General features: G+C 44.1%; 1 protein-coding gene across 4 annotated transcripts in view; it reads left to right on the top strand.

Moving 5' to 3' along the window:
* LOC132823865 (cadherin-11-like) overlaps positions 1–12,903 on the top strand; it is a 270,392-nt gene that overhangs the window by 200,039 nt on the left and 57,450 nt on the right. For 3 of the 4 annotated variants that reach the window (XM_060837936.1, XM_060837935.1, XM_060837937.1), the window contains one exon: positions 7,641–7,897. In XM_060837936.1, coding sequence (XP_060693919.1) covers positions 7,641–7,897 — 257 coding nt within the window. The remainder of the gene's footprint in view (positions 1–7,640; positions 7,898–12,903) is intronic. The other variant, XM_060837938.1, reaches the window with a different exon arrangement.

Here is a 12,903-nt window from a genome sequence, read left to right on the forward strand (position 1 = left end):
GCACCAAGATAGATAAGAAAGTGAGTAATATAGAGGCTATGTGAAGCCTATAGTGGGATATGAATAGTTTAAGCGAGTGGGCAAAGAGGTTGGAGAGCTCTGAGATACAGAAAGATCTGGGTGTCCTTGTGCATGTATCACAGGTGGTTAGTATGTAGGGACAGCGAGCAATCCAGAAAGCAAATAACATGCTATAATCTATTGCGAGATTTGATTTGATTTATTGTCATATGCACCAAAATACAGTGAAAAGTGTTGTTTTAGAATGCTCTACAGGCAGATCCTAACATTAAAAGTGCATCAGGAGCAGAGCAAGAGTGCAGAACACAGCCGGAGGGAAGGTGCAGAGAGAGAGATCAGAATGTACATTTGAGATGTCTGTTGAAAAGTCTGATAACAACAGGGAAGAAGCTGTTCTTGAATCTGTTCATACGTGCATTCAAACCTTTCTGTCTTCTGCTCGATGGAAGAGAGTGGAAGGGATATAAAATGAATTCAAAAATAGCAAGGTTATACGTCACTTATACAGGGCATTAGTGAAACTGCATCTGGAGTACTACTCACAACACTTAATGAAAGGATGTTAATGCATTGGAAGCAATTCAGCAGAGGTTTACTAGATGAATACCTGAAATGAGCAGATTAACTAATGAGGAAAGGTTAAGCGGGCTGGGTGTGTATCATCTGGAGTCCAGAGATCCAGAGGTAACTGAATTGAAACATATAAGATCCTGAGGGGACTTGACCAGGTGTGCGTTGCTGGTTTAATGCTTCTACTTTGGGAAAATCCAGAACTGGGGTCATAGTTTAAAAATAAAGTCACAAGAATTAGCAGGGAAATCTCCAGGAATGTAGAGTTGAGGTTAAAAGCAAAACAACCATATTCAGTTGAATAACAGAGCAAGCTAAAGGGGCCAAATGGCCTACACCTATTCTTGGATCATTTGATTGTGGCTTTGTGACCTGCTGCCGACCTCCTGGACCATCTCCTTATCAGGCCCCATGTCAAATTTTGTCCGATTATGTCCCTCTGAAGTGCTTTAAGATGATTTGAGTTTAAAAGTGCAAACTCACTGCAAGTTGTTGTGGTTGGGACTAATAGAATTCCTATGTGTGAAAACAGATCATTTGGCCCATTCGAGTCCACACCAACCTTCTGCAAAACCCACGCCCCTATCTTATCCCTGTAATCCTGCATTCCCCATGCCAACCCATCTAACCTGCACACCTTTGGACTGAGGTGAGGGATAACGATGAAGGGTATTTCTATATGATGCTGTCTGACAATGAACTGGGTCAATGCTGACGCTTAAAATTAACAAGAATTCCATTGGCCAACATTGACATCCCTCACATTGATAAATGGTAATACCTACAGTGTAGAAGGAGACCATTTGGCCCATCACATATGTACTAGCTCTAAGACATAGCTAATCAGTCTCAAACCCCTGCTCTTGCCTCATAATCTTGCAATGTTTTTCCTTTTGAAAGTTCCTGTTGTGTTCCAGATCACAACAATCCGTTTGTGGAATCTATTCCCTTCCCTGGTAGATGGAAGAGGTGGGCTTCTGGTGGGGCTTGAAAGGGGGAGAGAAAAGGAAAGAGTTTTAAAGAGAGCTGTCTAGAGCTTTGGATGTAGAAAGCTGATGGTTCAACTACCATTGCTGATATGCAGCAAATCAGGTGCGTGTACATTTCTAAACTTGGAGTAGTGCAGAGAATGCTTCAGAGTGCTTGAGCTGGTGCAGATGATAGAGTTAGGAGGAGGCAAGATCATGGAGTGACACGACCCTGAAATGATTTGCAACTGTCTGAAGTGAGCGGGGCACATTAAATTGCTCTAAAATCTTTGTTCATCTATATCTGAAGGGCAGACATGGGCTGTGTCACATTATCTCTTGTCAAGTGTCTCTGTAGTTAATCCTGTGCCAACTCTATTTAATCAGCTGGAGCAAGTTTAACATCATGGCTGACCTTGGAAAACAGTATACGGGCCCAAACTCAGTGTAATGCATTATTCATCTCTTCAAAACATCATCCTAATTAGGGCTGTCAGTTTGTATGTAAAATTCATGCTAATCTTACCATCTGTTTTTTTTAACTACCCTGATCAGTCTCGATGGACACTATATTCATCTTAAAGGTCTCTCTTTGCCTTTTCTTTTTAACTAAAGTGCCTAAATGTTTTCACTTTCTCTTTGTGCCAAAAGCATTGGATGGCACGGTGGCTCATTGGTATCACCGCTGCTTCACAGTGTCAGGGACCTGGGTTCGATTCCAGCCTTGGATGACAGTCTGTGTGGAGTTTGCATGTTCTCTCTGTGTCTACTGGGGTTCTGTCTGGTTTCCTCCCACAGTCCAAAGATGTGCAGGTTAGGTAGCTTGGCCATGCTAAATTATCCATAGCATCCAGGAATGTACGGGTGAGCATGGGCAACACAGAGTTGATGGGATGGGTATGCGTAGGATGCTGGTTGATGAGGACTTGATGAGCTGGATGGTCTACTTTCACACTGTAGGGATTCTGTGATTGTATACACAAAGATGGATATCACTTTACCCAGCTGGTCTGTGGAGGTGTTTATGCTCCACAGGAGCTTTCTTCTCTCCTTAATTGGTTCACCCACTGCCTTCTATTCCACTCCCCACCTTGTGTTTCGAAATCTCTATTAAATTGCTGCTCCCTGTGGGAATGGACCTCACGGTCTCACCACTTTCTAAGTAAACATGTTTCTCCTCAACTCCTGACCGGATTTGTGTAGTGACTCTCAGGGATGTGACCACAAGTGCACTGCCTGAAAGGGGAGTAGTTGTTTGGCCCCATTACTGTAACCACGCAAAGTGAAATCCAGCTACTTTTGGCATTGTGTGGTGGAGGGCCGTACATGAAAAAGATTGCCCGACTCCTTTGCCCTGTTTATTGATTGGTCTCCTTAGGTTAAAAGTCTGATGGGAAGGAGACGGAGCATTTGTGATGCAGTGGTAGTGTCCCTACCTTTGATCCAGGAGGTCTGAGTTTCAGTTTCACTTGCTCCAGAGTTGTGTGATAACATCTCTCAATAGGTTGATTAGAACCTTTATTAAAAAGAAATGAAAACGTTTGATGGGTGCGCAAACAAAATGATCCCAGTTGAGATTCAGATGAGATTTGCTATATTGATACCAGCAAATAGTTCAGTGTATGTGTAAGAACTCCCTGACTCCCTCTGCAATGACAGTGTTGGGCTATTTGACCCAAACTGAACCTTAACCAAACTGATATCCAAGTGGGAGCTCTTTTGAAGCAGAGATGCTCAATGTTCCACAGGGAAAACCTGATTTAACTCTCACTATTCTGAAACCAGATGTGAATTGGCTAACCCCATACCCATTTACCCTCTGTAATGTTGGAAATTAGAAAATGTTAGACTGACTGTGTCCCAGGACAATTGAATGACTCAACAACAATCACTTCCACTGAGCTGGACTTAGATTTATCGATCAGATATGACAGGAGTCAGGCTAATTGAAAGGATTGATAGTCTAATGATAATTTAACCAGGTCACTACCTCCCCATCTGAATTTGACTGCCTTATATTTATGGCCCCTAGTTTTGAACTCCCCACAAGTGAAAATATATTCTCTCCGTTTGTCCTTTCAAGCTCTTCCATAATTATAAAGATCTCCGACATGTCACTTCTTTTTTAATGATTGATACAGGAACTGTGAGCCAATATTCCAAGATTGAGCTGACCAAGGCAAGATACGTAGAATCATAGAGACGTACAGCACGGAAACAGACCCTTCGGTCCAACTTCTCCACGCCGGCCAGATATCCGAAATTAACCTAGTCCCATTTCTCAGCACTTGGCCCATATCTTTCTCAGGAGACAGTGAGGTCTGCAGATGCTGGAGATCAGAGTTGAGAGTGTGTTGCTGGAAGCGCAGCAGGTCCAGTACCATCCGAGGAGCAGGAGAATTGATGTTTTGGAATTTCTGATTAAGGACTCTGTCCCGAAACATCGATTTTCCTGCTCCTCAAAACGGCCTGACCTGCAGTGCTTTTCCAGCAACATACTCTCACCCCATATCTCCCTAAACCTTTCCTAATCATGTACCCATCCAGATGCCTTTTATATGTAATTGTACCAGCTTCCATCACTTCCTCTGGCAAGTCATTATTTTCACTACCTTCTGCATGAAAAAGTTACCCCTTATGTTCCTTTCAAATCTTTCCCCTCACACCTTAATCCCATGCCCTCTAGTTCTGGACTCCCCCAATCCAGGGAAAAGACCCTATCCATCCTGTTCGTGATTTTATAACCGTCTATAAAGTCACCCCTTAGCCTCCGATGCTCCAGGGAAAACAGCCCCAGCCAATTCCGCCTCTCTCTACAGCTCAGACCCTCCAAACTTTAATGTAAGTTTGTGATTGGAGGAGCAGGAGATTGGGGTTTTTGAATTGATTGTGGCTTAGTCCACTGGCTGGAGTCAGTCAGAATTGGTAGGTACTGGGATCATGACTCGTCCTAAGGGATAAATGGAAGAAAGATAAGGTAAGGATGAAGCTGTCTTGATCTGCTAAGTACTGCTGCATGTCTTAGAGTTACTGTCCCTTTAGACCTTGATCTCTCTTCAGTAACCACAATGGAGTTGGGATGTTCAGCTTTAAGCATACTTCAGTCCCATCAGTATGCTGGATTATTTTCCTATACTGTAATGTTGGAGCAGATGCCACAGGTAATCTGGGATCAAGACACACAACGTGGAGAATTAGATGCCTGTCAATAGAGAGACGCAAGTGTGTGAACAGTTGCTATGGCTTCATTTCTGGAGGGATAGAATTAAAAAGCAGTAGAATCTGACACAGCTCCTTGAAAGGATGGTTGAAGCAGATTCACTAATAACTTTCCAAAGGGAATTCAGTTTCTTTGCTGCAACAGGCAAAGAAAAATTCAAAACAACAGGGAAACAGTGAAAGGGGTTTGGATCTTACAGCATAGCTCTTTCCAAGAGCTGAGACAGGGCTTAATGGGGAACATGACCTCCTCCTTGGTTTGTCCCTCTTTGATCCAGTAATGTCAAAGATGTATCCTGCCTTGGTCAGCTCATTCTTGGAGTATTGTCCACAGTGCTTATACCAACCTTTAAAAAAATGGTTATAGAGAGACTGGAAAAAGTGCAAAAACCAAAGCTACAGGACTGCAGAAAATAAAGGAGTGACGTGCTGGCGATCTTTATAATTATGGAAGGGTTTGAAAGGATAGACAGAGCGATTATATTTTCACTTGTGGAGAGTTCAAAACTAGCGGCCGTAAGTTTAAGATTAGATTGTGTTGGAAAAGCAGGTCAGGCAGCATTGGCAGTCAAAGCCAGATGGGCAGGTAGTGGCATCATGGTATCCATAGTCTTATCAATCCAGGGACCCAGGTAACATTCTGGAGACCTGGGGTTCGGATCCTACCAGAATGGATGGTGGAATTACAATTCAGTAAAAGGAATGAGAACATCAGGAGCAGGAATAGACCATCTGGCCCTTTGAACCTGCCCCACCATTCAATAAGATCATGGCTGATCTTTTTGTGGACTCAAGTTTCCCCCCTCCCCAACCATCATAACCCTTAATTCCTTTATTGTTCAAAAATCTACCTGTCTTTGCCTTAAGAAACATTCAATGACGTAGCCTCAACTGCTTCACTGGGTGGGGAATTCCACAGATTCACAACTCCCTGGGTGAAGAAGTTCCTCCTCAACTCAGTCCGAAATCTGCTCCCCCCTTATTTTGAGGCTATGCCCCCTAATCCTAGTTTCACCCACCAGAACCAGCCTGCTTCTATATTATCTATTCTCTTCATAATTTTAGATGTTTCTACAAGACTCTCCCTCATTCTTCTAAATTTCAGTTAGTATTTTCCCAGTCTACTCAGTCTCTCCTCATACGCCAACCCGCTCAACTCCGGAATCAATCTAGTGAACCCCCTCTACACCCCCATCAGTGCCAGAATATCCTTTCTCAACTAAGAAGACCAAACCTCTTCACATTACTCTAGGTGTGCCCTCACTAGCACTATATACAGCTGCAGGGTAAAAACAATGACTGCAGATACTGGAAACCAGATTCTGGATCAGTGGTGCTGGAAGAGCACAGCAGTTCAGGCAGCATCCAACAAGCAGCGAAATCGATGTTTTGGGTAAAAGCCCATCATCCTGATGAAGGGCTTTTGCCCGAAACATCGATTTCGATGCTCGTTGGATGCTGCCTGAACTGCTGTGCTCTTCCAGCACCACTGATCCTATAAACAGCTACAGCATAATGTCCCTGCTTTTAAACTCTGTCACTCTAGCAATGAAGGACAATTTTCAATTTGCCTTCCTAATTACCTGCTGCACCTGCAAATCAACTTTTCTAGATTAAGAATCTAATTATGGCCATGAAACCATTGTCAATTGTTGGAAAAACCCATCTGGTCACTAATGTCCTTTAGGGAAGGAAACTGCCATCTTTACATGGTCTGGCCTACACGTGACTCCAGACCCATAGCAATGTGGTTGATTCATAACTACCCTCTGGGTAGTTTGGGAAGAACAATGAATGTTCACCTGGCCAGTGACATTCAGCTCCTATGACTAAATAAACAAAATATATCCAACAGGGAATTCAGAAGAAACTGCTTTGAGTTTTGAGAATGTGGAAATCTCTACTCTGTGTAGTTGTTGAGGCTGACGTGCTTAAGGGAATCACATGACTAAGAAAATCTTGCTGGTTTAGCTGAAGAGAGGTCAATGGATGCTCTGATGGAGCATAAACATTGATACAGGGCTGACTGATCTGTTTTGCTGTTTTGTGCATGTGATGTTATTATCTATAAACTGATGTGTTTGACCCATTCATAAAACAAGAACACAGCTTAACCTTAATGCAGTGCATGGAGGAACATGTTAGAAATAATGAAAAATAAAATGAGGTCTGCTCACTCAGAATAAAACCAAATTTCTGTGGATGCTGGAAATTGCTGGAGAAACACAGCATAGACAAAGAAAAGCTACCAATGCTGGAATCCAAAGTCGACAGGCAGAAGGCTGGAAGAACACAGCAAGCCAGGCAGCACCAGGAGGGGGAGAAGTCGACATTTTGGGCATATTTGGAAGCACTAGCTTTCGAAGCACTGCTTCTTCATCAGGTGGTTGTGAAGGAGCAGCACTCTGAAAGCTAGTGCTTCCAAATAAACCTGTTGGACTATAACCTGGTGTTGTGTGATTTTTAACTTTGTACACCCCAGTCCAACACCAGCATCTCCAAATCGTATATCCAAAACGTTGACTTCTCCCCCTCCTGATGCTGCCTGGCTTGCAGTGTTCTTCCAGCCTCCTGCTGGTCTACAACGGGAGAAACTCAGCACGCCTGGCAACATCTGTGAAAAAAGGGAACGGATCTAATTTTCTCAAGTCTGGCATGACTCTTCTTCAGACATTTTGTTCCCTGTGTTGCCTGATTTCAGAATGAAATATTTCACTGCGGTTAGTCTAGAAGCAGAGCTCTTAACATCCATCATGCTGCTCCCCCCTCTCCCTCCCTGATCCTGCCCATTCATCAGTCTTTGCTTGAGTTCAGCCTGTTCCTGTGCTGCCAAGTAATTCGTCTTTGTCACTCCCTTTCCAGCAGGGCCTGGATTTTGAAACCAAAAAGTTTTACTCGCTGAAAGTAGAGGCAGCCAACGTATACTTTGATCCGCGCTTTGTCAGCAGGGGACCATTCAAGGATACGGCAACAATCAAGATCTCTGTGGAGGATGCGGATGAGCCTCCTGTATTTTCCAATTCCATTTACTTCATGGAAGTTAACGAAAGTGCCCCAGCTGGAACTACGGTCGGCCAAGTACACGCGGTGGACCACGATCTGGGTCGCAGTCCCATCAGGTACGTGTCCTCATTGTGACTCTACTTGGGCATTCATGAAGGGATCTCACATCTGATCTTTCTTGTACTTCTGTCTCTGGTACACAATACAGTCAGTTGGCAGCTTATAGAGTCAGAGAGATGTACAGCACAGAAACAGACCCTCCAGTCCAACTTGCCCATGCCCACCAGATATTCTAATTAATCTAGTCCTATTTGTCAGCATTTGCCCCATATCCCTCTAAGCCTTTCCTGTTCATACACCCATCCAGACCCCTCTTAAACACTGCCATGTCCCCACCTCCATCACTTCCTCTGGCAGCCCTTTCCACACACACACCACCCTCTGCGGGAAAACGTTACTCCTCAGGTCCCTCATAAATCTTTCCCCTCACTGAATCTCAACTCAGCCATCCAGCCAAGCGAGCTAACCCAACCATTGCTTCTGGAAATACTTTTTAAAATTTGTTCATGGGCTAGCCAGCATGTATGGCCTATCCCAAAGGTCAGTGAAGAGTCAACCACATTGCTGAGAGTGTAGAGTCACATGTAGGCCAGACCAGATAAGGATGGCAGATTCCCTTACCTCGAAACATGAGTGAACCAGGTGAGTTTATGCAGCAACTGGCAATGGTTACATGGTCACCATCGGGCTGCCCTTTTTATTTCAAATTTTTACTGGATTCAAATTTCACCACCAGCCACGATGGGATTCGAACCCAAGTCCCCCAGGACATTGGCGTGGGAGGTTCTGGCTTGCTTATTCAGTGACTGTACCATCACCTCACAGTGATTTGGAATGTTTGATTATGTTACAAATGCTGCAGCAGTTCGAGAAGGCAGCTCACCACCGCCTTTTCTGTGGGAATTAGGAATGGCCAATAAATGCTGGACTATCTAGCAATGCCCACATCTCATAAATGTGTAAAAAGATATAAATGCACATCATTTAAGTTGTTTGTGACTGTAGGGGGTGATTTTTAAATATTCTCTCAGACCAATTTGATCACTTATGGGAATTTTGCAATAGAAGGTTAAGCTTGAAATTCTCACTGTACCTGACTGATAATTACATTGCATTTGGAAAACTGTCAAATTTTGTTTCAAAGATGGTGAATTGCAAAACTGGGATTTTGCAAATGGCATTTCAGTATATCAGAATTAGATTTGAGCAGGTATACTCAGTACTCCAGTAATCCCAGCTGTATTTGATCTGTTTGACAACATGCTTTGCAAATCTAAACTCCCCGGAGGGTAAGAATGTGAAAGTAGCTAAGTGCAGGACACATTTCTGTCATAAGACCACAACTTACCTCCCCAGACACTGACATAGCTGAATTGGCAGAGCTAAACTCAAAAATCATTCCGAAGATCTGCAGGCAAAGATTTTAATGTGGATCCCCTAACCAAATCAAAATGGGGGGGGTTGTTTTATCAGATGAAGGATAGGGATTGAATCGAAATGGTTCCAGCTGTAGCTTTTAACTTATAAAGCACAGTGAATTTAAACCCTACACTGAATTTCTTTTATCGATTTGAGAGCTCTCTGGCAGCTGTCTGGAGACTCAGTGCAAAGTGTTAGACTCCCAGACTGTCAACATTGGCATTATGATCAGGTCTCAGCTGTGTGCTGTGGTGGATGAGAGCGAGTCCCAGCTGATAGGGAAGTGTGTGTGAGTGTGAGAGAGAGAATTAATGTGAGAGTGTGTGCAGATGTGTTGTTTGTGTGAATGGTGGAAAGCAGGTATCTGCGTGTGACAATCAGTTTGAGAATATGTATCTAAATGAATCGTTGAGGTAAAATATCAGTCATTAGCAATCAAGGAAGGCTCCCCATTGGTTGGAGCTATAACTCACACAAATGAAGAGGATTTTGTTTGTTGGAGGCCAACCATCACAGTCCTATGACATTACTGATGGGAGTTCCTCTGGATAACATCCTAGACTCAGTTACCTTGAGCTGCTTCATTAATCACCTTCCCTCCATCATGAGTTTAGCAATGGGAATACTTACTGAAGATTGCACAATGTTCAGCATTACTTGTAATTCCTCAGGCAAAGAAGCAGACTATGTCCAAATGCAGCAAGACCTAGATAGCGTCCAGGCTTGAGCTGATTAAATGATAAACAACAGATTCACCACACAAATGCAAGGCAGCAGTATATCCAAGTGGAGAATGGGTAACCACATCCCTATGATAATCAACAACATTTTCATCATTAAAATCTTCCAACCAATGCATCCTGTGGGTCATTCACAGAAGAATCCCTACAGTGTGGAAACTGGCCCTTTGGCCTAACAAGGCCACACCAACCCTCCAAAGAGTAACTCACCAAAACCTGTTCCCCTATATTTACCCCTGACCGATGCAATTAACCTAGACATCCCTGAACACTATGGGCAGTTTAGTATGGCCAGTTCACCTAACCTGCACATCTTTGGATTGTGGGAGGAAACCCAGACAGACACAGGGAGAAAGTGCACACACCACACAGACAGCCACCGAAGGGTGGAATTGAACCTGGGTCTCTGGTGCTGTGAGGCAGTAGTGCTAACCACTAAGCCACCGTGCTGTCCACATTGTTGACTAGAAACTCAACTGGACTCACCACGTAAGCACAGCGGCTACAAGAAACAGTCAGATACTGCAGGAATACTGCAGCGAGTAACTCATCCCCTGCTTCCCTAAAGTGTGTCCACCTTCTACAAGGCACAAGTCAGGGGTTTGGTGGAATACTCTCCAACTGCCTGGATGAATGCAGCTTCAACAACACTCAAGAAGCTTGTCACCAGCCTTCCTGACTGGTACCACATCCACCACATTTACTCGCTCTGTGTAATCGCAGCTGTGTGTCCCATCTACATGATGCAGTGCAGCTTGGTCATTCACAGCTCCATCGACACTCCGGTACTTGAATCTGCATTGAGAAGGACCAGGGCAGCAAGAACACAGGAACATCATCCCTTGCAGTTTCTCCTCCAGGCCACTCACCACCCTAACATGGAAATATATCACTGCTCTCTTATTATCACTGGGTCAAAATCCCCAAAATCCTTTTTTTTCAGTACAGTGAGTGTCCCTACCCCATATGGACTGCTACAGATTAAGAAGGCAGATCACCACCAACTTCTCCAGGGTAGTTTGGCTTGGTCAATAAATCCCAACCTAGACAGAGGCACCTGCACATAATAAGTGAATAAAATTAAATGTTCATCCAAAAGCATCAATATAAATGCAAAAATATTCAAAATAGGCTGACACAACATCGCACCTACTTTCTGCATCCAAATCTATGCAGGGAAGAACCTGGGTTTTTTAAGCCTTTGAGCTGTCTTCCACACTGTAGTATTACTGGGGATGAGGGACATTAGTTGCATGTACAGGCAATGGAACTTGAAGCAGATCTCCCGAGAGGAAAAATAAATTGGGAGCAGATTTAATAACAATCTCAAAACACCAAGAGGAGTCTAGACAGAGTAAATAAGGAGAAACTATTCCCAATATTGAAAGGTTGGAGAAATGCCTTGAGGGTGAAGAGATTATAACCAACAGAAATTTATATTAATGACTTAGGTGGAAGGAACAAATACAGATATTTTTAATCTATTTGTTCAGACATGTGACTCCACAGGAGCAGTTGAGATTTGAATCCAAAACCTCTTGCTTCAGAGGTAGGGACACTACCATTGCATGCCATGAGCCTTGGAAGGACAGATTATATATTAGAGTAAAAAGTGAGGTCTGCAGGTGCTGGAGATCAGAGCTGAAAATGTGTTGCTGGTTAAAGCACAGCAGGTTAGGCAGCATCCAAGGAACAGGAGATTCGACATTTTGGGCCAGAGCCCTTCATCAGGAATGAGGAGAGGGTGCCAGGCAGGCTAAGATAAAAGGTAGGGAGGAGGGACTTGGGGGAGGGACGATGGAGATGTGATAGGTGGAAGGAGGTCAAGGTGAGGGTGATAGGCCGGAGTGGGGTGGGGGCGGAGAGGTCAGGAAGAGGATGCAGGTTAGGAGGGCGGTGCTGAGTTCAAGGGAATCGACTGAGACAAGGTGGGGGGAGGGGAAATGAGGAAACTGGAGAAATCTGAGTTCATCCCTTGTGGCTGGAGGGTTCCCAGGCAGAAGATGAGGCGCTCTTCCTCCAACCGTCGTGTTGTTATGTTCTGGCGATTGAGGAGTCCAAGGACCTGCATGTCTTCGGTGGAGTGGGAGGGAGAGTTAAAGTGTTGAGCCACGGGGTGGTTGGGTTGGTTGGTTCGGGCGTCCCAGAGGTGTTCCCTGAAGCGTTCTGCAAGTAGGCGGCCCGTCTCCCCAATATAGAGGAGGCCACATCGGGTGCAGTGGATGCAATAGATGATGTGTGTGGAGGTCTGCACGGTGGCTCAGTGGTTAGCACTGCTGCCTCACAGTACCAGGGACCCAGGTTTGATTCTACCCTCAGGTATCTGTCTGTGTGGAGTTTGCAGATTCTCTGCGTGAGTTTTCTCCCACAGTCCAAAGATGTGCAGGTTCGGTGGATTGGCTCTGCTAAATTACCCATAGTTCCAGGCATGTGTGAGTCAGCCATGGGAAATGGGGTGGGTCAGGGTGGCATGCTCTTTAGAGGGATTCTATGTGGAAATATCGATAGGTTAAGTGAATGGGAAAAATCGTGGTAGATATAGTACTGCACAGAAAAAAAGTGAAAACTGCCACTTTGTCATCAAAAATGAAAAAGCAATATTATTAACATGGAGAGAGATTGCAAAATTCAAAAGTGCATAGGATTCTGTCTGTCCTGGTACACAAATCACAATAAGTTTGTGTGCAAGTGTAGCCAGTCATTAGGAAGGCTTATGGATAGGTGGCATTTATTGGAAGGGGATTTAAGTATTAAAGTAGGGATATTTTGCTACATTTGCGTAGGATGTTAATAAGACCACATTTGGGATATTGTGTAGCTTTGGTGTCCTTATTTAAGAAGAATCAAAATTGTATTAGAAACGTTTCACTGGATTATTTCACAGGATGATGGAGTTATCGTAT

Source organism: Hemiscyllium ocellatum, chromosome 17, assembly GCF_020745735.1.
Source record: "Hemiscyllium ocellatum isolate sHemOce1 chromosome 17, sHemOce1.pat.X.cur, whole genome shotgun sequence".
Classification (NCBI taxonomy): Eukaryota; Metazoa; Chordata; class Chondrichthyes; order Orectolobiformes; family Hemiscylliidae; genus Hemiscyllium; species Hemiscyllium ocellatum.